This window comes from Macrobrachium nipponense, chromosome 19 (assembly GCF_015104395.2).
Source record: "Macrobrachium nipponense isolate FS-2020 chromosome 19, ASM1510439v2, whole genome shotgun sequence".
Lineage (NCBI taxonomy): Eukaryota > Metazoa > Arthropoda > Malacostraca > Decapoda > Palaemonidae > Macrobrachium > Macrobrachium nipponense.
In genome coordinates, this window is record NC_061088.1 from 3890731 (window position 1) to 3918029 (window position 27299).

Consider the following 27299-nt stretch of genomic DNA (forward strand, 5'->3'; position numbering starts at 1 on the left):
GTGTTATCGATGATTAGCATAGACATCATGATAACACATTTGGTCGTAAAAAAATAATTGTTTAACGCGCCTGATAGGATTTGATACGTTATTTTGGTTTGGTAGTTCCCACAACAGAGAGAGAGAAAAAAAAAATGTTTTTCTTGTAGGCCTATGTGGTATTTCATATCATTTAGGAATTTTATTGTTATAAAAACGAAAGAAAATTTTGCCTCATACCACCCTTTATAAGAGAAAAGATGATAAAGAACTACATTAAGAAGATTGTTAGTTTACAGTAAACGTCACCAAAGAAAAAAAGTCCAGGTTTAAAAAAAGAAAAAAAAATATTTTTGTTGAAAATTTTAGACTCTGGTTTAGGTAACTGCAAGGAGGTTGGATAAAGAAATTTATTTTAAATACAACAAAAATATGTATTTTATAATGCGTGAAATTCTTCATGGGTAGGCCTACTGTCATTTAGAATTAAATCGATGACCTTAGTCGTTGGGTCGCCAGAATAAATAAGCAAAAAACGTATTGTATCTTAGTTTTTCCCGGATCATGGAATGTTAGGTAGTGAGTCGTATTATAAGAAAGGATAATCTTTCAATATTGTGTCACTTTTGCAGGAGTAGAAGAACCTTTCTTTGTCACTTTTGGTACGCCAGATGCGTTTGAGTGGAGCTCTGTTACCTATTTTCTATGTTTATGAGTTTTACCTGTTTTCTCCCTAGTATTTCTTTTGTCGACTCCCAGTCATTCTAGGTTGACTGTATTTAACCTAGAACTGCTTTTCTTCTTCTTCTTCTTTGTCACTCAGCTTCTGTTTTGGCAGCAACTTTGTCAGTGAAGGAGGAACCAGCCGCTTTGTTAATGAATAAGGAGCACGCTACTTTGTCACTGAATAAGGAGCACGCTACTTTGTTTATGAATAAGGCGCACGCTACTTTGTCAGTAGATAAAGAGAGCGCTTCTCCAAACCCAAAATTTCTAAATTTTCCATACTAACTCTAATTCTACTTTTCGATCCTTTTTTTTTAGGTAAATGTAATTATTCAATCGTTTCCATCAGCATTTTGACAATTTTAACTTGCTTTGAATTTGTCTTTGAGATGTCACTCTTCAAAGGGCAAATTCTGCATCCGGAAAAATTAGAAGTTTCGTGTTTGACGTCATCCCTTTCATTCGTACTAGTTTCTGACGCTTTTTTGTAATGTTCTCGTTTTAAATTAACATTTTTCCTTTGCTGTGGGAGAATTTGGTGTGTGTGTGTGTGTGTGTGTGTGTGTGTTCTTATCGAATGCTGATGCACTTGTGACATTTATTATTTTAAAACAACATTGCAGCAATTTCCTGTTATTTCTTTTATCGTTCAGACTAAAAGCAGGCGTTAGAGTGGCTGGACCGCGGTGCAGGATAAAGAGAACCAGAAAGTAAAGATGAAGGATCCAAAGATTACATTGACAAGTAACATCAGAGAGGTTGGACAGCAAGACTGAAGAAAGGGTGCAGGAAGGGAAGTAAAGTGAAAGGTTAAAAAAGGATGCAGGCCAGCTAGGGGCCAAAGAAACACTACAAACACCCTTTAGTAATGCCTACAGTGCACCAGCCGTGAGGTGCAGTGACAAGCACTACACACTACATGCCTATACAGAGCTAAAGTGAAAGATGAGAGTTGTTATATATATAGATATATATATATATATATATATAATATTTTACTTTATATACTCTCCTCTTCGTAATGGTAAATAACTTTGCAAATCGTCCCTGAAACCAAACCAAACTTTTCGAGATGAATCTTTCGGGAAACCAATCCTTTCCAAGCCTACTTGAAGAGCCGCCCATCCGACAATGCCCATCCTAACTTTGCCCCGCCCTATTTAATCCTCGGCGCTCCGACCGTCCTCCAAAACCGCAAGTCGGAATTCACCTTTGTCTTGTGATCTGTGTGCGTGCGTGTGTGTGTGCATTTGTGTGTGTTTTGCGTGTGATTATGAGTGTGTGTGTATGTTTATGCATGTGCGTAGGGGTGTGGACGTGCGAGTTTCCTGCCGTTGTTTTTGTGTACTCTCCTGGTACTAGGCCTATACACTGACGATATATTTTTTTCGTGATAAAAATTGGAGAATGTTCTCGTAGTGCCCTTAACGATCTCTCTCTCTCTCTCTCTCTCTCTCTCTCTCTCTCTCTCTCTCTCTCTCTCTCTCTCTCTCTCTCTCTCTCTTTCCTACTTCAAAATGCACGTACATAGGTCTACATTCGTACACGAAAGAAGTCGATTTTGAAACAAAAACCGCACATACTAAGTTCGTCTCGTCCAGTGCTTACGTATTGCCACACGTAAGTCATGTGTGTGTTTTGGTGTGTACATACTTAAGAAAATAATCGATCAGTTACGATAAAGCTGATAGTTGTGAGGGCAGCGCCACTCTGGGCCGTCTTATCTGGTGGTAATTACATAAAGTGTTGGTGGTTTTTAAAGGATATCTTTGGGGGCGACTGATATGAAGACCCAATCTTACACCCTCCGATTGGGTACGAGTTGACCAGAAGGTAAAATTTGTAGGTCTTACACCGTTCGCTTGGGTACGAGTTGACCAAAAGGTAAAATTTTGAGGAATAATTAATTGGTTTTTATGCGAATACTTTATCTGAGTCAAATTCGTTCGAAGGGATAGTGAACGTTTTAGGACGTGGAATGCATAAACTAGAATTGATTAGTAATATTCCAAGATATCTGAAATAAATTTAAGCAGGATGTATCGCTATCTAAAGGTAAATAAAGTTAACGTGAATTACGCTGACTCAAATTTAGCAATGATTGCGTATATATGCACCACGCAACCAACTTATCAGTCTGATTGGTCACCCGTATTTATTTGATTATTTATTAACTCAGTGTAGCTACGATTAACTCATTACCAATTCCTTGGTATTTACAAGAAAGCTTATCTTTTTGAAAGGGGTTCTTTATCTAAATTGTTTAGAGTTTGTTTTTATCACAGAAGTCACGTTTAGGAATAATTGATAAACTTAAGTCATGAGTGTATACTTTGGTTTTAAGAGAAGGTATTAGTTTCAAACCATTTAAAAGGACAATAGGAAATATTCTACTGCAATTGTAATTTATAAAATTTTAGCATAACCCCTACGAGGTCACGAGTTACAATGGAGTTGTTTTGGTTTGAATAATCTTTAATTTTTGTCGTTACAACAACAATTCACTGACGCCGAGAAGCATCTTGGTTTTAATATGCTTTGCCATACACTTGTCAATAACCTTGAAGTTGAAATCTATAGATTATAGACAAAATTAATATGGCGCATAATTCCCCTTGTTCTGGAGAATTCTGACAGAACCGAAGGTTTCACAAAACTCGGTTATGAAAAAGCAAGCAGTAGTGGTGTTTATACGATTTCACTTAATGATTGCAAAAAGAAATATTCAGGTTAAACCGGTAAATGACTCAGTCATTGAGTTGAACAGCTCCATTCCCGTGTGCCTGAAAATGCAGGGGGAATGTGGACTATATGCCTAATCTTTTCACATAATTGACTTCACCATTGTAAAGCATGGACACACTCACCAGAGGTAATAATAATAATAATAATAATAATAATAATAAAATAATAATAATAATTATAATAATAATAATGCCTAAAGAAATGTCACTGAGACACCATTCTTTAATTACTTTGATTAGCAAGTTCTAATTCTCAGTCTAGATGTTTGAATTGCATATTCTTCCCTTAAAGGAATAATTAATTTTGTTGGTGATGTATCCATTTTGTTATCTTGTTTTTCAGAAGTTATCTGTATAGGGTGGTGATCCTAAACTTAATTGTATCTTTAGATGATGTTAACATTTGCGGATGAGCTGGGAAATGGTTCCAAAAAATGGGGAAGAGACTTAACGGCCCCCTTTTTTTCTTTTTTTTTTTTTGTGATGGAAATAGTCAAGAAGGTGACAGAGATTACTGAAAGAGTTCTGGGGCCTGACACTATTTATTATGCTGAGAAATGTTTACGGTAGAGTTTTAGTTAAGAAAGTCAGAAAATTAACAGAAGAATTAGTAGAAGCATAGTGTGAGTTTAAACAAGGAAACAGTTTGTTATTATGAGTTTATGGTAAAGCAATCATCTGAAAAGTCATCTGATGTAGCTATTGAGAGGGATAATTAGTGTATTTATGATGAAAGCAAAGTGTGATAGAACATGTAAACGATGGAGTGACTTGTTTTGGGGCGAAAGTCAGAGATGTGGGTATTTTTACGTCTCCTTGGATTTTGATATGTGGTTGAAGTGAGACGAAAAGTCATGATTAAGTGTGTAATAGCCTTCAGATGATAGAGTATCCATTGGGAATAATGAAGATTGAAAATGCCCTTATTCTCGACCTCCCAGAATATAGGAATCAATTAAACCTTGTGAACAAGTAATTGGTTATAATCACTTTGCTCTGTTATAGTAGGTTATAGCTACTATATTCTCGTAAAAGAAAGAGGAGACCTCTAGGAATGAATGACATTATTCAACAAACAGCAGTTAATAATGATAAATACAGTGGAACACAAGGTTTTTTAAAGACACACACACACACACACACACACACACACACACACACACACATATATATCTAGATAATATATAATATATTATATATTATATATATATATATATTATATATTATATATATATATATATATATATAGATATATATAGATATATACTATATATATATATATTATCTATCTATAATATCGATATATATATATATATATATATATATAAGATATATATATATATATATCTATCTATATATCTATCTATCTATATATATATATATACTATATATATATATATATATTATATATATATATATATATATATATATATATATATATATATATATATATATATATATATATAATATATATATATATGCATGGTTACACATTCCAAACCATTTTAGACTTGCTCCCGAACAATCGTGTCAAGGCTTGATATACTGTTTCGACCAAATCAAATTCCGAAGAAACGGATTATGTTAAAGAGCAAAGTACAAACAATGAAGCTCACCCTCTATAGACAAACGAACCACACAACTTTCGAGTAGCACCAGCTGTGCATCACAATATTGCGTCATTAATACCTCGACAGGAATAGGTGCGACGGCGCAGAACAACTCTGCTTCTTATTGGTTGTTGTATGTAAATATACCAATCAAAGATGAGATTTGCGGTGTTGTTCAGCCAGCTGAGACGATCGTTTGATGTCGTGCGGATGTATAGATGATTTGAACCTTTATCTTAAGCCTTAGAATAGATGTTTGAATGACTAGATCGGTCGACTTTTGTCAGCTTCGAGTCTGTCACTAGACCCTTCAATGTTTGAGTCAGTCGTCTATAGCCATTGATAAGAAGTCCTTCTAACGAAGTCCAGAAACATAGTAGAGTACCTCCTCCGCTATGGTCGTTGCTGCAGCTGGTGTCCCTTCGTGTGGCCGCGAGTGAAGAGCCTCACCCCAGCACTATGAATTATTGAAGTTTTCGGGAAGGGAGGGAGGAGGGGGCCACACACAACCCGGATCATAATGGCCTCTCCGGAAGACGAACAACTCGATCCAAGGGTCCAGGTCAGTCCGAGAGAAATCTCCGAAATGTGTAGTCGTTCCCTTAAGTTTCTTTTCTATATATTATATATACTAGCCTATATGCAAATGGTTATGTTGATTTTTGGACCCGTTCTCGGTTTCATTATATGTTGGCCTGCTTTTGGGGTCCCATCCAAGGTTATCCAAATATTAATACCTAGCTACCTATTATTAGGAAGGCCACCTACCTAGGGCACATTTGGCGTAAAATTGCTGATCTGCAAAAATTATTGGAGGGACGTCGAAGCTACATTCCTTGGTTTCTAAGATATATCTCAAGATGTTTGCTAATCCTAAATCAGTTGATTTGGTTTTATAGGTAGATGATATTGACATGGTATCAGCCTATTAGGTATATAAGAAAAGGTAAAATTTTACTTTAAACCGTTACTAGGTACCTAGGTACTAGTATCACACATTTTGGACTTGTAACTATTATCACATTTTAGGTTTGAAAACCATCATATTTTGGGCTTGAGGTAATCATTATCTAACTTTAGACATGAAAATAATATTTTCTAATTTTATATCTCATGTGTGCTTTGAATGTTTCTTAGTCCGTTTCTTTCACTGTAAAGTTTCATATGATATCAGCACCGTACTACCTACCATGAGTGATGTGCTCATACCAGCTCTTATTGGAATGAATTGTACATTAATAAGATGACATCTTGGTAATAGTAATTTTGCAGTACATTTCAGCATGTTAAGGAAACTTAAGATCTTGGCATAAAACTCTAATATTAAATAAGGGTTTAAAGTAATATATTTATTTTTGTGATTTTCTTTTTCTTTTTATTTTGTCAGTCTGAACAGCTTCTTTTCCTTCTCCTCTGGAGATGAGTAGGCTAGGTTAGTTTAGTCTTGATGTGCAGAATGAATACCTAGCTTTTGCTTGTTGTTTCTAGCTAGGTGATCTTTGGTCCATCTGTAGGTATTTGATTTTGCCAATGACTCCATTACCCAGCCTCTGGGAGGGTAGTTTGCCCAAGGTCAGGGCATAGCCAAGTACTCAGCACACTACACTAGGTTAAGTTAGGAATTATCTGTAAATTAGTATGACCTTTTCCTTGTAGAATAGTTTGTAATCAAACAATCTTGGGAAGGAATCCCTTTTTTTTTTAAATTTTGAAGCTCGTAACTTGTTAAATGTTACGTTTTACTGTAATTTGTGATAAAAGAATGACAAACCTGTGAGTTCTCTGGACTACCACATATTTCATCATGATATTTCACATGATTTATATATATGGTCATTAATCAAAACCTAACAATATGATTTTCACATTGGTATTTGATTGTAGTCAGAATTCACAATTCCAAAACTAGCACACATGTCAGCCCATCGTTATCTCTATGACTTCATAGCTATACCCTCACCCGAGGATGAATTAGGAAAATTCAGGGTAACATGAAAAAGGCTGTTTTTTCATGTGCAAAGTTTGAATCAATTTGAATTGAAACAAAAACCAACCTTAAACTGTATCTGTTGAGTCAGGAGATGTTTACATAACTGGCAAAATATGAGAAAATTTTGTGGGCTTTGTAGGCGTCAGTAATTCAATCTTCTCAGATTTATTACATATCTGTGCTGGCAGTCCCCGGGTTATGACGTGGGTTCCGTTCTTGAGATGCTTCGTAAGCTGAAAATCGTTGTAAGCTGAAACATCGTCAAAAATCCTAAGTAAACCTTACTTTTAATGCTTTGGGTGCATTGAAAACTATGTAAACTGCATTCTTATTGCCTTTTTCATCAAAAAAAAAAACCTTCAAATATTGGTTATTTTGCATTTTTGGTGTCATATTTCATCTGCCAGATCAGCGATGTAGGTTTCGTAACCCTGGAAATGTCTGATGAATATAATTGAGAAGCGCCTTCGTGTTAGAACGTCGTAAGCCGAACCCGTTAAAAAGGGGAGGCTTGCATGTTGTTGCTTCATGGATTAAGGAATGTTATACTTATGAATGTTATGTGTAGTCATCATCTTCACCATCAGCATTATCATCTCCAATGCCGTGAAATGTGAAGGGCCATTGTCAAATTCTGCCATTCATATCTTGTGATTTCACTTTCAATGATTTTGATTCATCTGCTTTATAACTAACGGTTCTCATCAAAGTAGGTGGTAATGCAAAGGACATGTCCAAGCCATCACTGTCTTCCCTTCATCATTATCTCATTGACATATGGAACTTCCTTAATTTCTCTTATGGTTTCGTCTGATTCTATTGTGCCATCTGACTTTTAATATTCTTCTTTAACTTTTATTCTGGAATTTACAAAATCTCTTGTATAGTTTCATTCTCATGATGTATATCTGTTTATGTTAATAATACAAATCATATAGCCTAATATATGGTTTTACCTTTGTATCCAATTTCAGTCTGTTTGATTTCCAATTTTTTTTCAGTCTGCTGCTTTTGTTTGATGTGCTGTTTTCAGTTTTTGAAGTTTAACAGGAGAAAACTACTATTGCATATCACTGTTCCTAAATATTTCTAAAATTCAACCTCATTAATCAATTTAAAAATTGTTAATTACAAATTAAAAAAGGTCAGTTTCAAATTAAAAAAGATAAAAATCAAATTAAAAAAGATCAAATTCAAATTGAAAAAAGTGAAAATCAAATTTAAAAAGATGGACTTCAGATTAAAATAAGTCAATTTCAAATTAAAATAAATGAACCTCAATTAAAAAAAAAGTTTTCAAATTGTTTTACATGTGCAAAAAGCAAATACCATAGCCTAATTTTAAGTTTGTAGTAAAGATGGAATTCTATGTATGTCGACAACTGTTCCTAGCCCATAGCAAACGCTGCCATACACTATTCGTCACAATCATACTGTGGAGTTTTCGTTCCCTTCTATTGAAGTATGTGTATATAAAAATGATGCGCAACAAACTCACATACACACACTTGGTAGAAAAGTCAAGGACCTAGGAGTTCATGGATTTGGTAGTCAACATGAGAGGACTAAGAAGTCAAAGATTACATATATTGCTCTCTCTCTCTCTCTCTCTCTCTCTCTCTCTCTCTCTCTCTCTCTCTCTCTCTCTCTCTGAGAATTGAAGGGAGATTAACGAATGAAAAAAAGGAAATTTGCAACATACTGGCAGAACGATATAAGAGAGAATTCACCCCTAGAATAGATAATGAAGATAATGATATAGAAGTAAGGGATGAAAATAGTGAATATTTAGCTGACATAGATATTAATGAAGCCGATATTGTGCAGGCTATTAATGAAATTAAAAATGGAGCTGCTGCAGGGCCAGATGGAATTCCTGCTATTTTGTTAAAGAAAGTAGTTCATTCTATCGCAAAGCCACTTGCAATATTATTAAGACAAAGTGTAGATACAGGCAAGATATATGATGAGCACAAAATTAGCAATATATTACCCTACTTTCAAAAGTGGATCAAGACTAGAGGCAAGTAATTATAGGCCTGTGAGTCTAACATCACATATTATGAAAGTGTATGAAAGGGTAATGAAGAAAAAATATTATGAAACATTTTAATAAAAAATAATTTGTTTAATAAAGGACAACATGGTTTTCGTACCCGGAAAAAGTACACAAACCCAACTGTTAGTCCACCGTGAGAACATATTCAAAAATATGAAAAGCGGAAATGAAACAGATGTGGTTTATTTAGACTTTGCAAAAGCTTTTGATAAAGTAGACCATAATATATTAGCGAAGAAAATTAGAAAACACAATATCGTGGATAAAGTAGGAAAATGGTTAAAAGAATTTTTACACAACAGAAAACAGATAGTTATTGCAAACGACGAGAAATCGGATGAAGCCAAGGTAATATCCGGTGTGCCGCAAGGTACGGTGTTAGCTGCAATACTGTTTGTTATTATGATTGAAGACATAGACAATAATGTTAAAGATTCGGTAGTGAGTAGTTTCGCAGATGACACAAGAATAAGTAGAGAAATTACTTGTGATGAAGATAGGGAACGCTCTACAAAGAGACCTTAACAAAGTATATGATTGGGCAGAGGTAAATAGGATGGTATTTAACTCTGATAAATTTGAATCAATAAATTATGGAGACAGAGAAAGAAAGCTATATGCATATAAGGGACCTAATAATGAGACCATCACAAATAAGGAAGCAGTTAAAGACCTTGGTGTGATGATGATAGGGACATGTATGCAATGATCAAAATAGCAACTCTGTTGGCAAAATGTAAAGCAAAATGGAATGTTGTTACGGCACTTCAAAACAAGAAAAGCTGAACACATGATTATGCTTTATAAAACATATGTTCGTAGTCCACTTGAATATTGCAATATGATATGGTACCCACACTATCAAAAGGATATTGCACAAATAGAGAGTGTACAAAGGTCCTTTACAGCTAGAATAGAAGAAGTTAAGGACCTAGACTACTGGGAAAGACTACAATTCTTAAAATTATATAGTCTGAAAGGAGAAGAGAACGCTACATGATAATTCAGGCATGGAAACAGATAGAAGGAATAGCAGAAAATATCATGGAACTAAAAATATCAGAAAGAGCAAGCAGAGGTAGATTAATAGTGCCCAAAACTATACCAGGAAAAATAAGGAAAGCACACAGGACATTAATCCACTACGCACCAGCATCGATATGCAGCGTCTATTCAATGCGTTGCCAGCACATCTGAGGAATATATCAGGAGTGAGCGTAGATGTGTTTAAGAATAAGCTCGACAAATATCTAAACTGCATCCCAGACCATCCAAGATTGGAAGATGCAAAATATACCGGAAGATGTACTAGCAACTCTCTGGTAGACATTAGAGGTGCCTCACACTGAGGGACCTGGGGCAACCCGAACAAGATGTAAGGTCTGTAAGGTCTAAGGTCTCTCTTCCTTCCTTCCTTATGGAATAGTATCAGAAATGAACAGCTATGAAATATCAAACATAAGTGGAGTTTTAATTTCATGGCTTCTAATAAGATGTCTCTTTCAGTTAAATGATTTGGTGCAGGTTTTGTAAGTGTCAAAATATTATACTAGAAGCTATTCAAATTTTCACATTAATGTAGTTTATTCAACAACAATACTACATTCCTGGTTTGTGACTCACACAGAAACCATTTGGAATAAAGCTATAAGATCTCTTATCAGTAGTATTTTAATGATGTTGATAAGGTTTTGGGGGGGATTGTAATGTGTGAACAGCGCCTGATAGGTGAGAAGGCAAGACACTCTATGAAGATCTTTGGAAGCCATAGCTGTGCATTTCCAGTGTCATTAAGAGTAAGGTCTGTAAGGTGGACAACAAGCAGAGATGTGTTAATTCTAGTTGAAGGTCACCATTGTGTGTTAGTTCTAGTTCAAGGGTGAACATTTTTCTCAACCTGTGGCTTGAACCCTTTTTTTTTGTTTTTGTTTCCTCGTTTCAGAGATGATCTGGTTTCACGGTGACAGATACCTAGTTCTAATTCTGTAGGCCTCTATATTGTTAATATTACAGTATCAACTCGTCCATTGTCTTAATTTGTCCCACTGATGGATTTCATTTTTGGCAAGAAAAGTTTCCAATTATCTCATTCATGTATTGTTCAGAATATACCACCATGCTGTAATATTTGCATGTAAAGTAAGCTTATCAACTTTTAGTATTTCCATTTTTCATCTTGTAACTCTCCTCAACATCCCCAGCAATCGCTTCCATATGCATGCTTCAATTGACATTAACCTTTTCCATTGAGGCATAGTTCATATTTGTTTTTCATGTGCTCCTCACATCCAACAATTCATAATATTCCAGTGGCAAAGAACTTCATCCCCACATCTACATACTTGCATAGATTTATCCATTGATTTTTAGTTAACCAGCCTTTCTTAGTATACGTATTTAAATTGTTCTGGTTACCTTGTTTATCCTTTTGTTTACCTGTACATAATTATCTTCTGTCTTGCAAATGCACCTGAAATATTCTCATGTTTTCCTCTCCTTAACCTACAAGTTTTTTTTTTTTTACAAATTATTAAGTTATCTTTAACCTTCATTAGTTTTTCATGTTTGGACTTATCAAACTGCCATATCTCAAGTACATTTATACAATTATGACCTTGATAGTGTGATATGTGTGGACTGAGGGGAGGTTGTACTATTGTAGAATTAATTCTGTATTGAGTTTGTGTCATTTCACTCTAATAACAAATTCTCTTTAGATTATTTTTACATTTATAAATTAAGAAATGAAGAGTTGTGAAAGATTAAGTGGATAGTTTTATTTTTGACAATAAAACTTGAAATTGTTAAGCAAATTGTAAATGTAATTCAGTACACAGTGCAGTTTCTTATGGGATAGTGTGTAATGAAAGGTGATGTTTTGACTGCCGTGTAAGTGACATTGTTTCTTGTTTTCTAGATGTGGTACATTCTGTATATCCAGGGACATTGCTCTGCTTGTATATTTTTTTAACCGTGTAAATAGTATGTATATGATTGGTTCAAGACTAGGTTACATAGATGGAAGTTGTTGTTAAGCATTCTTACCTGAATCAACTTATGATTAGATATTTCTATTTTCATATGCTTTAATGTCTTTTTTGATTAGATATTTCTATTTTCATATGCTTTAATGTCTTTTTATTTATAAATTGTGGTAACATGGAACAATGACCTCTACTAGAAACATTTTATGAAGGTGGTTTTATAGGTTTTCTTCATAGTCTGTTAGGTTTGGTGTCTTTGTATGGTAACATGTTTGGCTTCTGTTGACACTGAAAATTTTTTTTTCTAAGTTGTAAGTGATTTTTCATTCTTATTGTTATACCTTTGGCCAAGACTTTGTATTTAATATCATATAAATCACCTTAGTGCTGAGAAGTACATATCCTTGGTCCTCTTAAACATATTTGCATTCACTGTCTTTTTGTTAGGTAAATTGGGGTCGCTGATTACCCTCACTTTTTAGTAGCGTTTCATTCTTTGTGACCTATTTGTGTTTGCTGGTTCATCACTGATGCCATAAAATATTTAGTTTCCTTACACCAAGTGCTGTCCATATGACCCACATTCTCAAACAGTGAGTTGTGGGTATGAGTTTTATTTGTTTGTGAATGCTATTCTAACTTGGTCGTGCTTTCCTTTGGTGATTTACTGTGTTTTGTTAGCTTTTATTTTTCCTTGGTTTTCACTCATGAGATGCCAGGAAAAGGAGTTACTACAGTAGGAGCAGTGACTGTACAGTATTGTTTTTCCTCTAAAGAGACCTCTTCTTGTTTAGGGGGGAAACAGCTTAATGTTGAAGATAATGACGCAGCAATAATAGCGTGGTACAGGCAGTCCCCAAGTTTACGCTGGGCTCAGCTTACATCGTTCCGAGTTTACGACGCTTTTCAAATGTATTCGTAAAAAATTATTTCCCAGGTTACAATGTATGTTTTGGGTTTATGACGGTTATTCAATGGAAGAAATATGGCACCAAAACAGCAGAATAGCAAAACTATAGATGTTTTATGATGAAAAACTCAATAAAAATGCAGGTTACATTGTTTTCAAGACTGCTTATGAGTAAGGTAACTACGTATTGATTGAAGTAATTTTTAGAATTCAGTTTTTTTTTTTTTTTTTTTTTTCAGGGCCAAAATTAAATTCTGTATGCATAACTGCTTAAATGTTTTTGCTCTAGCCTGATAGTTAGTGTGAATTCCTGAAGTATTGTCACTGTACATAACAAGATGGAATTGGTTGAAGTAAGTGCACATGACTTGAGTTTCAGTTAGAAAAAATGATGGAATGCGCAACAATGTTTTAATTGAGTATAAATCTACAAGAAAATATTTTGTGGGGTGTTTGGAATCTACTGCATGTGGTTTAGCTGACCATTTTTTTTGCAAATACTATACATAGAGCGGTACCTCGAGATACGAAAGGCTCAACTTACGAAAAACTCAAGATACGAAAGCCAATGCGAAAAATTTAATGGCTCTATATAGGAAAAGTTTTCAAGATACGAAAGGTTTCTGAAAGTCCGAGATTCGTCCGGATAACAATTTTGAAACTCGCGCCGCACGCCGCCATCTTAGCACTAGTAGACTCGCCACCATCCTCCTGCTCTCCCATTGGTTCCTGATGCTAGTCACCACCATGAAATCCTTCTCTCCTATTGGACAGCATCCCTCCCATCATGCATCTTATACGTATACGTGGTGGCATACCTATCTCGGCCTCTTCGTACCAACATCTTTATCGTACGCACACGGCATTCGTTCGGTCCAACGATTTCGTTTAGTAACGTAAATTCGTTAGCGATTTCGTTGCAGTACTATTATCGTGTTGTGCGAAAACTTTATTGTGTAACTTATTCGTAAATTACGTACAAGATAACGTAGTCATGGGTCCCAAGAAAGTTGAAATTCACGGAAAGAAGTGCATGCTCTCTTTGGAGACAAAGTTGGAGATCATCAAGAAGTACGAAGCTGGTATGCGATTGAGTATGATCGCAAAGGAATACGGCCGTAATCCGTCGGCAATAGGCACCATCCTTAAACAGAAGGATGCCATCAAAGCAGCTACACCGTCGAAGGGCGTCACTATTTTGCCCAGCAAGAGGAGCCACGTGCACGACGAGATGGAACGGCTGCTCCTCGTCTGGATAAAGAAATCGCTGGCGATACGGTAACGGAGACAGCAATCGCCCACAAGGCCAGCGCTATTTTCGGCGATTTGATTGCGCAGGCGGAAGACGACAGAGGGGAAGGGACTTCAACGCCAACCCCAGAGTTCAAGCCTTCGCATGGCTGGTTTGAGAAATTCCGTAAACGGACTGGCATCCATTCGGTGGTGCATCATGGGGAGGCTGCCACCTCGGACACGAATGCGGCCGGAGCATTTAAGAAAACTTTCGACGAGATTATGACCAAGGAAGGCTACAGTTCTCAGCAAGTCTTCAATTGTGATGAGACTGGCCTTTTTTGGAAAAAAAGGCCTCGTCGGACGTACATCACGGAGGAAGAGAAGAAGCTACCCGGGCATAAGCCTATGAAAGACAGGCTTACGCTCGCACTTTGTTCAAACGCCAGTGGGGATTGCAAGGTGAAGCCCCTACTGGTGTATCATTCCAAGACTCCTCGAGCCTTCAAGTCCCACAAAGTGCTGAAGGAGAAGCTTCCAGTGATGTGGAGGGCTAATACAAAAGCCTGGGTAATGAGGCTTTTGTTCACCGAGTGGGTAAATCTGTGTTTCGGCCCGACAGTGAAGAAATTTTTGGAAGAGAAGCGCCTCCCCCTGAAATGTCTGCTGGTGTTGGACAATGCCCCTTCCCACCCTCCTGGCCTCGAGGAAGATATCGTAGCGGAGTATTCCTTCGTCAAGATTCTTTATCTTCCGCCCAACACCACCCCTCTCCTCCAGCCCATGGACCAGCAAGTGATAGCGAACTTTAAGAAGCTGTACACGAAACATCTTTTCAAGAGATGTTTCGACATCACCGATACCACAAACCTCACCTTGCGTCAATTTTGGAAGGAGCATTTCGACATCGTCATTTGCAGCGTCAATTTTGGAAGGAGCATTTCGACATCGTCATTTGCATCCGACTCATCAACCAAGCTTGGCAGGAGGTTTCAAGGTGAACCTTGAATTCCTCGTGGAGGAAACTCTGGCCTGATGCCGTATCCGCCTGAGACTTCGAGGGATTCGACGTGGGCGAAGCTGGTGCTGCAGAGTCAGAAACAGTTGACGATCCCGAAACTGTTTTGGAACCAGATCTTGACGAGATAGTTGCACTTGGCAAGTCCATGGGGCTGGTCGTCGACGAGGACGACATCAACGACCTTCTCGAGGAGCACCAAGAGGAGCTTATGACGGATGACCTGAAGGAGTTGGAGGCCATGCAACATAATGTCGTTCAAGAGGAGTTCTCTAGCAGCGGCGAGAAAGAGGAGGAGGAGCCTATGACAACGGTAGAAATTAAGGAGGTTCTAGCCGCTTTTCATAAAGTGCAATCGTTTATCGAAAAAAGACACCCCGAAAAGGCTCACACAGGTCATATGCTTGTGCAGTTTGATGACGTTTGCCCGAGTCGTTTCAGGAACATTGTGAAAGGTAAGCAGAAGAAATCTTCCTTGGGTTGTTATTTTTTAAAGAGGCCTTTAGCATTAGCAGGAGTAAAAAAAAAAAAGCCTACGTAAAAGTAAAAAAAAAAAGTTAAAAATAAAAAAAAAAAATAAAAAAAATTTGATTTTTAGTTTTTTGTAAAGTTAAGTGTTACAGTTTTGTTAATGTGTTTCGTAAATTTTAGTTTTATAGTTTTCCTTAAATTTTTTATGTGTTTTCGTAAAGTTAAGTGTACGCACGTACATACATTATCTGCCGTTTGTCGTCCTCCTCCTCTGCCGCCACTTTCGGAGATAGCCTCACTCGAAAGGTCAGCTTCCACATTTTACGTTACAGTAATAATATTTTTCGTACACTAGTATACACTTTATTTACAGGTTTTGCATTTTTATTATTAAGTTACGTATTGAATGGTCGAAATTGTTGTAGTATTTCATTGTTTATAGGTCAATTAACTTTATTATGAAATTTACTGGGGTGTTTTTGGAGGGCTTGGAACGGATTAGCCATTTTACATGTAAAATGTGGTCCAAGATACGAAAACCTCATGATACAAAAGGCGCCTCAGAACGGATTAATTTCGTATCTCGAGGTACTACTGTAGTGGGTTAATCTGTATGGAGTAGATAATTATTCTGTACAACATATGAAGAGTATTTTTATTAGAATCATTCCCTCTAATGATAGGCTGTTCAACATTGATCACTTTTGCATTTTTCTGTATTTTTAAATGTGATGTCTTATTTATTACGAAAATAGTTTTCCAGCCATCTAATATTAGAATTTTGATTTCAGGTTGAACTTGAGAAACTAAATACAGCCACAGATGACATTAATAAGTTGGAGTCAAAATTGGAGGTAAGTTGTTTGGCATCATTCATAAAAACTATAAAGAGTTTTAACTAAGTATTTATCCTAAAGTTCCCATGAGATGGTACTTCAGAATAGAGAATGTAGTGCAACTAGATACTGTGAATACATACTAATAATTGTAGCCGCTAGAGTGTCACAGAGAGCTGTTCTGTAAATTAATGAATTTAGAATGTTACAGAATTCTTGAATACTACTAAATTTAACTGCTATGCGTGCTAAGTACTGCTGTAACTGTTATTGATTTTAGCATCTAGTAATGCTATGACTAGTTGGACTAGCAATAATTACAGTCAGCTAACGGGGGGGAGGGGTTCCATTCCCAGCTGTGCGTCACTAACCAAAAATCTGCGAAATCGGTGATAATAGCACTGATAACCTTCTTATTGGTGCCACTAACCGGATATCAATGCCACTAACTGGAGATTGGTGCTGATAAACCACTTACCAATGCTGAAAATCGTTTACGGGGGCTGAAAACCCAGTTAATGGCATTGCTAGACAAGTGCTGTAAAACTGGATCACCATTGATTGATGCTGCTGGTTGTGGGGACTCCTGCAGTGGCAGATTTAAGGTGGGGCACCTGCTCAGGTCTTAACAGATAAGGCCCACCTCAAACCACCCCTCTAACTGTCTAAACTGGGTTGGAAGAGTAACTGATAGGTCACGGGATGCCAAGGGCATTCTGGGACCTAGTACAGATGCCAATACTCCCTGGATCTCACAAGTTTTTTTTTTTTTTTTTATTAAGTCTACCGGTTTCCAGCTTGGCGCTAGTATTATCCTAATGTTAAGACCTCAGATTTGTTAGTTATGAAAAATACAATTTGGTTAGAAATTTGTCATTTTCTTTCAATAAATCATTATTAGATGCAGAAATTTGCTTAGTTAATAATTATTTCAACAACAACTATACATTAACAAAAATAAAAGCAACTATGTACTGCTTTTGTGATTTGAAAAGCTAGTGAAGTCAAAATACTAGGTAAACAAAAGTCTGCATGGATAATTTTTCAGCTTAGTTATGCCCACTTCAATATGTGTATTTCACTTTAGCCTTGATGGTTTTTCCGAGTTTATTTTTTCTTATTGATTTACTAACTTTTCAATCATCTATCCATAGCTGTTTTACAGAAAACTCTTAGTTATAAAAAAGGTATTTTAAAATGACCAAAATTTTTTTTTAATTTATTTAATTTTTAACATATTGAACCACAAAGGCATAAAAAGTATAAATTTGCAAGCAATGATAGAGAAAGGTAGGAAATAGTTTTACCAGACCATTAGGTATTTATGTTGCTAATCCAGATGGTGTGTTGTGGATAAGATGTGAAAATTAAATCAGAAAAAGTCTAATTTTGATGGCGTAATAATTAATTATTACACATTAATAATTACCAGGAGGCTAACCATGTCTTCAGAACAACTCTTACGGAATCTACAGCACGGCTCAAGGCTTTGGCCAAGAAGTTGGGGAGTTGTATCGAGAAAGCTCGGCCCTTTTATGAAGCTCAAGAATTGGCCAGAAAGTCTCAGCTAGACTGCCAGAGGGCTGCTGTTCAGTACCAAAGAGCAAATGGTAAGTTCCTGTTTTTTTCCAGGTGGTTTCTGAAAATTTCAAAATGGCTGTAGTGCCACAAATTATTTTCTATGCAAATTTGGTACAAGGTTAGTTAAGGTATATCTCTTACTTGACCAGCAAGTTAATTCAAAATGTTTAGGGACTGGTGTGAAACTATTGTATGATGCTTTTCATGATTTTACCGAGACTTCAGATCACAAGGTGAAATTCCAACAATAAGAATTGCTGGCTAGTGTTTGCTTGGTGATATCCTTTCTTATTATATAGCTATTTACACAGAGTTCATTGTATTTCCTACAGCATTACACCAAGCAGCGAAGGAAACAATAGCTCTGGCTGAAGAGAGATTTGTCAATAGTCGTCATGAACATTGGCAGTTTGATTCAGCATGGCAGGAAATGCTCAACCATGCTACAATGAAGGTGAGTCACGAGTTATTTCCTTTGATGTTGTGCTAACACAGTGGGGTCAGCAAATCATGCAAGACTGCGATTTCAGTAGGGAAGGACACTAATGATGGATATGGAAAATGAAAATAATGAAGAAGCTGACAAGAAAAAAAGTAAGTTCAGAGAAAAGCATTTTCTGTGTACGTTATATAAGAATTTCTGCTCTTTTAAGTAGCCTGTCTTAAGCCTTTTGTAAAAGCATAAAATGTCTTAAAATAATATTTGCATTTGAGTGTTATATCCAAATTTATTTTTTTCCTCCTTATTCTTGGAGGGAGATCATTTTTTCCCCAAATTTAATGGGCCCTTACATCTAGGAAAGTTTCATATCCAAATTTGTGTTTTTTGGAGAAAACTGATATTTTCATACAATCAACTTACCTGGCAGATATATACATAGCTAAGACTCCGTCGTCCCCGACAGAAATTCAAATTTCGCGCCACTCGCTACAGGTAGGTCAGGTGATCTACCGGCCTGCCCTGGGCGGCAGGACTAGGAACCATTCCCGTTTTCTACTCATATATTTTCTGTCGCCGGTGGTATCAACATCGTTGCTGCCACCTCTTGACTGGAATTCGCTTTTCTAGACAATTGATCATCTTTTTGTGGACTTTTGGTGACGTACCTGGATCGTTGTTTTGGCATTCGCTACTGTGGACTGGATTTGGACTTCTTTTGATTTTTCTTCAAGAATGTCTGATTCAAGTGGTTGTGTGAGAATGTGTGTGAATGTAGGCTGCAAGGTGAGGATACCGAAAGCTTCGGTTGATCCTCACACTGTATGTCGCAAATGTAGGGGTTTTGATTGTTCTATTTCTAACACCTGTCATGAGTGTGAGAGGTTGAATGTTGAGGAATGGAAGACTCTTAACTTCTTACTTGAAGAAGTTAGAAAGGGATAGAGTCAGAAGGGCTGCATCTAAGATTGCCGGTAGTAGTACAAGGCCTATTGAGCCTTTGGATAATTCTAACTCTTCTCTTATTTATGATTCTAATTCTGTATCAGGGCCCTCACTGGCTTTACATTCAGATTCGGCCTCGGAAATTGCTGAACTGAAAGCTACTCTTCACAGGATGAGATCCAAAATGGCTACCATGACAGGTAAGGACTGTGAAAGTGATTATAGTGAAGTGAGTGTCCCCAGTGTTGTGGAGGGGGCGTCTGACCGTCTCTGCGACGCTCCCAGGCCTAGACCTCTTCCAAGCTCCCAAGCCCAGAGGAGAAGGAAAGTCGAAAGCCGTACGGAGGTTGTGGAGAATTCCCCCCGGTCAGGCGTCCCTTCAGCAGGCTCTGTAATAGACAGACTGCTCAGGACCGCTATAGGAAAAGCGTCCTCAGAGAGTGCTTCTCTTCGTCCGCTTCTCCCTCTCCTAAACGAGGGTGGAAGGATTCGGACTTGTCCAGGCCCCTGAAAAGGCACTGGAGAGATCCTGTGTTGGATTCTAGCCCAGAACGCTTTTTCGTGAAGAGCGCCTCCTTCCATCAAGAAGGCGAAGAGGGTTTTGACGTCCCATGATGTGGGCAAAACTCCTTCGAGGTCTCCCTCTCCCGTTCAAGAAGACGCAGGAGAGGCTTCCAAGAGGATCATTTTGGCGGTGCAGGAACAGTTATCCGCCTTGGTAGGAGTCCTTTCGAAGGATCCCCCTCGTAAGAAAGACGCGAGACTTCCGGTCAAGAAGACTCGTCTTCCTTCTCCCGCCAGGAGTGAGGCTCCTGTGGGACGTGAGTCTTTTGAGATCTACTCGGATAGAGACTCTTTGGACGATTTTGATTCGCCAGACAAGCGCGACGCGCCAGTCAAGCGCGAGGCTTCCTACAGACGAGAAGCGTCTTCTAGGATTAGAGCGTCAGACAAGCGAGAAACGCTTTACAGGCGCGAGGATATTCCCAGATGGGATACGTCTGCCAGACCAGCAGCTTCAGCCGAGCGCGATGTAACAACCCAGGCGCGAGGATTCAGCCAAGCGCGAGGCGCCAGACAAGCATCATACATACAAGGATGTGGCACCAGAAAGGCGCGAGGCGTCAGTCAGGCGCGAGAGTTTAGAGAGGCGCGAGGCATCAGTCAGGCGCGAGGCGCCAGCCAAGCGCGAGGAGTCAGCCAGGCGCGAGGCGCCAGCCAGGCGCGAGGATCCTGCCAGGCGCGAGGCAACAGCCAGGCGTGAGGCGCCAGCCAAACGCGAGGCGCCAGCCAAGCGCGAGGAGCCAGCCAAGTACGAGGAGCCAGCCAAGCATAGGAGCTCTATACACTCTCTTAGCCCCTCTCCGTATTTTAGGAAAAGGGGTGGAGTTGGTCTCCCGTTAGAGAGAGTTTTTGGACAGGAAGACCCGGAACGGGAAGTGGCTTCTCCTTCTGATCCGATTTTAGAAGAGGACTCAGAGGACGAGACTCACGGCAGAGAAGGGCTGTCTAACTACAAAGTTTTGACAGCTCTCCTCCTCCAGGAATACGGAGATGCTTTAATCCCTGCCGCTCCTCCTTCGCCTCGTTCTCTTTTCTCTTGCTCTAAGACGCTGAAGTCGTCGGCTTTCTTGAAGATGAGACCGACGATTTCTATGAAGAGAGCTCTTCAGTCTCTGGATAGCTGGTGCTAACCAAGAAAGAGCTAGTAAGGACAGTGTTTTGCATGCCTCCCGCTAGACTTACGGGCAAGAGAGGGATTTGGTATCAGACTGGGGAGAATATGGGCCTCACTCTCCCAGCTTCGGCTGAAGCTGACTTTTCCAGTCTGGTAGATGTATCCAGGAGACATAGCCTTCACACTGCGAAGATTACTTGGGGTCTTTCAGAGTTGGATCATCTCCTCAAGGGACTTTTTCACATTCTAGAAGTCTTCAACTTCCTAGATTGGTCCCTTGGGGTGATGTCCAAGAAGGCTCATGCCCCTGAAGGGCTAGATCCGGACGTACTCCTTGCAATTTTGTCTTGTATTGACAAGGCGGTACAGGACGGCTCAGGGGAAGTTTCTTCCTTATTTGGAGCAGGTCTCTTGAAGAAGAGATCTGTTTTTAGCGCTTTCTTGACGAAAGCAGTATCCCATTCGCAAAGAGCAGCCTTGTTATTCGCCCCTAGGTCTGACTTTCTGTTCCCTTCACAGTTGGTGAGGGATATTTCCCGATCTCTGACGGAGAAAGCTACACAGGATCTTCTCCTGCAATCTTCCAGGAAGAAGAGACCAGTGATGGTGGGAGAAAAGAAAGGTGTCTACTCCTGTTCGGCCCTTTCGAGGAGGCCCTCCCGCTAGAGTTACCGCTAAAAGGAAAACGACCGAGAAGAGAGGTAGAGCCTCGTTCCGTCCCTTTAAAAAGGGGGAAAGTGAAGTGGCGCTCTCCAAACACCAGTAGGTGCCAGGCTCGGGGATTTGCGGAAGCCTGGACTCTCATAGACACAGACGCTTGGTCGATGTCTGTGCTTCAGAAGGGATACCTCATTCCTTTCCTGGACAATCCTCCCCTGACGTCAACTCCGCGGGAATTGTCCGCCAATTACAAGGACCCTGTGTTGAAAGATACTCTTCAACAAATGGTGGATCAGATGTGGGACAAGAGAGCTATAGAACTAGTGCTGGATCAAAGCTCCCCAAGGGTTTTACAATCGTCTTTTCTTGGTTGCGAAAGCCTCGGGGGGCTGGAGGCCAGTTCTGGATGTCAGCGCTCTGAACAAGTTTGTTCAGAAACAGAAGTTCTCCATGGAAACCTCTGCTTCAGTCCTTGCGGCTCTTCGCCAAGGGGATTGGATGGTGTCTCTGGATCTCCAGGACGCCTATTTTCACGTCCCGATCCATCCTTCGTCGAAGAAGTACCTCCGTTTCATGACGGGGGGAAGGATCTTCCAATTCAGAGCCTTGTGTTTCGGCCTGTCTACGGCGCCTCAGGTTTTCACGAGCCTTATGAAAAATGTGGCGAGATGGCTTCATCTGAAAGGAATCAGTATATCTCTGTACCTAGACGGGACCTGGATTATCAGAGCAAAGTCAGAGAAACAGTGTTTGGAGGACCTGACTGTGACATTAAACCTGATAAAGACCTTAGGATTACTTGTGAACCTCGAGAAGTCCCAACTGATCCCCAGCCAGAACTTGGTCTATCTGGGGATTCGGATGGATTCTCGGGGTTCTCGAGTATTTCCTTCTCAAGAGAGACTAACGAGAGTTTAGAAAAAGTCTCTCTCTTCCTAAGGAAGGAACGTACTTCGGCGAGGGAATGGTTGAGCCTATTAGGGACCCTTTCCTCGCTCGAAACAGTTCTTTCATCTAGGAAGACTTCATCTCCGTCCTCTTCAGTTCTTCCTCAGAAGATCGTGGAACATGAAGACAGGACTCCTCTCGGACAGTTTTCCCATTCCAGTTCTGATGAAACGCCATTTAGAATGGTGGTTACTCCCACTGAGGGAAAACAAGGGTACTTCCCTGGAAATACAGAGCCCAAACCTTGTATTGTTTTCCGACGCGTCGGAAAAAGGTTGGGGAGCAACCTTGGGAAAGAGAGAGGTGTCAGGCACTTGGAATGCTCTTCAAGTGTCCTGGCACATAAACTGCAAAGAAACTGTTTGCTGTACACCTAGCTCTAAAGAGCTTCGAACCGTTAGTGAGCAACAAAATAGTACAAGTGAATGCGGACAATACAACCGCCCTTGCATACATTCGGAAGCAAGGAGGTACTCACTCGTATGCCCTTTACGAACTCGCAAGAGACCTGCTGTTGTGGACATCGCAAAGGAACATCTCTCTATTGACGAGGTTCGTTCAGGGAGTAAGGAACGTGAGAGCGGACAGGCTGAGCAGGAGAAACCAGGTCCTTCATACCGAATGGACCCTCCACTCAGACGTTTGCCGCAATCTCTGGTCTCTTTGGGGGACTCCTCATGTCGACCTCTTTGCCACGTTCCTCTCAAGAGACTGGAAGTCTTCTGTTCAGTAGTGGAAGACCCCAGAGCTCTAGCAGTAGACGCCTTCCTGCTAGATTGGTCTCAGGTAGACGTTTACGCATTTCCCCCATTCAAGATTCTGGGGCAAGTGCTCAGGAAGTTTGTGACTTCAAAGGGACAAGAATGACCCTGATAGCCCCCTTTTGGCCAGCTCAAGAGTGGTTCCCAGAGGTGCTGGGTGGATAGTAGACTTCCCAGATCCCTTCCACAAAGGAAGGATCTTCTCAGACAACCACACTTCGAGAGGTTTCATCAAAACCTCCCCGCTCTCGCTCTGACTGCCTTTCGACTATCGAAAGACTTGTCAGAGCGAGAGGCTTTTCTAGCAAAGCAGCAAGCTCGATCGCTAGAGCCCGGAGAAACTTCCACTATCCGGGTTTACCAATCCAAGTGGGAAGTTTTTAGAAGGTGGTGTAAGTCGAGGAAGTTGTCCTCCTCCAGTACCTCTGTAACAGAAATAGCTGATTTTCTGTTATTTCTGAGAGAAGAATCGCGTCTCGTAGCCACGATAAAGGGCTATAGGAGTATGCTATCGGCCGTCTTTAGGAATAGAGGCCTAGATTTGGGAAACGATAAAGATCTACATGATCTGATTAGGTCTTTTGAGACCAAGAAGTCTAAGATTACTTCTCCCCCTAACTGGAATCTAGACGTAGTGCTTAAGTTCTTGTCTTCAGAGAGATTTGAACCCCACTGGATTTGGCCTCGTTTCGTGATATAACGAGAAAATGTTTATTTCTTTTGTCACTGGCGACGGCGAAAAGAGTTAGTGAACTGCACGCCCTTAGTGACAAAGTCGGGTTCAATATAGATTCAGCCATCTGTTCCTTCAAGGAATTATTCTTGGCGAAGAATGAAAATCCTTCGAATCCCTGGCCGAGAAACTTCGAGGTAAAAGGATTATCGGGTCTCGTCGGCAGGGAACCGGAGAGGTCTCTTTGCCCAGTAAGGGCGTTAAAGTTTTACTTACAGAAAAAGAAACAGTTGGGAGGTTCTAGACAAGGTCTTTGGTGCTCGGTGAAGGATCCATCAGACCTATGTCTAAGAATGCTTTAGCCTTTTTTGTCAGGAACGTAATTACGGACGCTCATAAGGCTTGCACGGATGATTCTTTCAAACTCCTGAGAGTAAGAGCTCATGAAGTGAGAGCAGTGGCGACGTCTCTCTCTTTTCAGAGAAATATGTCACTGAAGAATATCTTGGAAGCGACATATTGGAGATGTAATTCTGTGTTTGCTTCTCACTATTTGAAGGATGTGCGTGTGACCTATGAAAAATGTTTTTCCTTAGGTCCTTTTGTGTCTGCGGGCACAATCCTGGGTACAGGAGCTAACAACAATCCTTAATTTTTACTACTTAAGTCTAATAGATATGTTCTAGACTTTCTGCTGAACAAGTGCAGATACCGCACAGGCGGCCAGTCACTTCCGTTCAGTAAGGAACTCTTGTGATATCTTTTAGTAGATGAGTATCATTTTTTTTTTTTGGAAAATTATTGTGTGCGTGTGCAATTTGGTTTGAGTTACGGTTGTTGCGAAGAGTTTGGGGATAACTCGGAGCAATTTTTAATACTAACATGGTGGTTAGGATCAGGTGGTCGGGATTGGTTGTGTGCTCCTTAATAAGGTGTGTTGTCATATAAGTGGATCAGCACCCATTGACAAAGTCCTTTCAGGCTCTGCCGAGTAAGTGGATAAGACCCCTTCGGCAGACCCACAAGAATTCTTGGCCATAGATCACATATCTCGCTAAAGTTTCTTGAGGTGATGCAGACTACGGGGCAAACACCCACGAAGTCTACCACCTATCAGGTAGGAACCAAGGTTTTTATTTATACCTACAACATATGTTGTTTACCTGTCTATTCCAGAAGTAGCTGTCTCTTACCCTCCACCGAAGGGTGCCAATCAGCTATGTATATATCTGACAGGTAAGTTGATTGTATGAAAATGATATTGTTATAATACAATAAAGTTTCATACATACTTACCTGGCAGATATATACATAGCTAAGACTCCGTCGTCCCCGACAGAAATTCAAATTTCGCGCCACTCGCTACAGGTAGGTCAGGTGATCTACCGGCCTGCCCTGGGTGGCAGGACTAGGAACCATTCCCGTTTTCTACTCATATATTTTCTCTTCCACCTGTCTCCTTGCGGGGAGGCTGGGTGGGCCCTAATCGTATATATCTGCCAGGTAAGTATGTATGAAACTTTATTGTATTATAACAATATCATGTTTCCCTTAAAATGAACAGTCAACACCCACATTCAAACCTGAGAAGGCAACACCAAAGCTCCACTGACATTTATTGTACTTATTGACTTGGTGTCGAACTTGAGGATAACAAGATGATCGGATTATTTCAAGAAATATTTGCAGGAGATTGAATAGTTTGGTTCAAGTGCTGTAGTTCTCTGAGAATGTCATCCTTTATCTGCTTTAGGGGGATTGGTACCATCTGCACCAAACAAGTCATTGTAGAAAGCTTTCTAAAAATCAGTGATTATAGAATGAGGTACTTGGAGAACTAATTGTTTACTTGGATTATCAAACATTATTTCCTTTGCTTTTAGTTGATGTTAAATCAAAAGTAAATCTAAAACAGTATCATCAGATCCTGTATTAAAAATATTTGTAACATGCACACATTGTATACACATATGGGAACTAGCCAGCGAGATGAACATTCAGAATTTTAATTTAGGTTTGATCAGACTACTTAAAAAATAACCAAATAACTCACTTATTAAAAAACTAATAATTTTATGACATTGAATAATCATGTTTTATTTACAGACATTGTCATTAAGACATTAGTGGAAAACAGTAACCTGGAATGGATCTTGCTTTCTTACAGGTCATGGAAGCAGAGGCTCAAAAGGCTGCCAGCGAGCGAGAGCACATGAGACGAGCATCAGCTTTTACTCTGGCTGAGCAGAAGGTCCAACAGCTTCAGAGAGGTCTCAGGTCATCCATTAACAAGTCTCTTGTTTATTTTGAGGAAAAGGCTAACATTACATCTCAGTTGGAAGGGCAGAAAGAACGTGTACAACAGTTACAGCGAGCCATTGCAGCTTCCAAGTCAGCATATGCTCAGTCTCTAAGAAGTTTAGAATTGGTAAGTAGTACTGAATTCTGTTCTTTATGTTAGCAATGTAAATGATTTAAGTTGGTTACAAATTTTCCTTTCAATTTGGCTAACTACATTTTTTCGGAAGGTTATCAAATACACTATAGTAATTTCTGTTCATATTTAAATAGACTCCAAATACTTATGAATATTTGTAAAACTCAGTACAGTAAAAATTTCATGGGAGTCACATTAACAGCTCTGGCAATAAATTGGAAGCTCTGCTCTTCAGTAAACATCCACATCCTGGTCAAGAGGAAGTAATCTGTGTAGTATTTGTAAACAAGTTAGGCTCGTTAAACCCGACGGAGAGGAATTCTGTTGTTGTCTTTTTTTCCCCAGAAACAGGTGTCATTTTATATATAGGTGTGTGACTTTAAAGGTCATAAAAAGTTTTGTTATGGCCCCAAACATTTGCAGAGAGTACAACCCTTTCATTGAGTCGTGCTGCATAGACAAAGTTTAGTTCAGCCTGAGCAGAAGTATTTAATCAGTCTTCAGAATAGTAGTTGATTAATCTGTTTAAGAAAGATCAGCAAAGAAAGGGAGAACAGTAAATTTAAAGATAGCAATACCACCTCTAACAATAGATGTACTATAATGATTAGAAAACC

General features: G+C 39.2%; 1 protein-coding gene across 1 annotated transcript in view; it reads left to right on the top strand.

Moving 5' to 3' along the window:
* The first annotated feature begins 5221 nt into the window (after nucleotides 1-5221).
* LOC135213803 (SH3 domain-binding protein 5-like) overlaps nucleotides 5222-27299 on the top strand; it is a 47811-nt gene continuing 25733 nt past the window's right edge. The window contains exons 1-5 of the mRNA XM_064247928.1: nucleotides 5222-5621; nucleotides 16516-16578; nucleotides 17993-18170; nucleotides 18474-18595; nucleotides 26413-26673. Coding sequence (XP_064103998.1) covers nucleotides 5580-5621; nucleotides 16516-16578; nucleotides 17993-18170; nucleotides 18474-18595; nucleotides 26413-26673 — 666 coding nt within the window. The 5' untranslated portion in view covers nucleotides 5222-5579. The remainder of the gene's footprint in view (nucleotides 5622-16515; nucleotides 16579-17992; nucleotides 18171-18473; nucleotides 18596-26412; nucleotides 26674-27299) is intronic.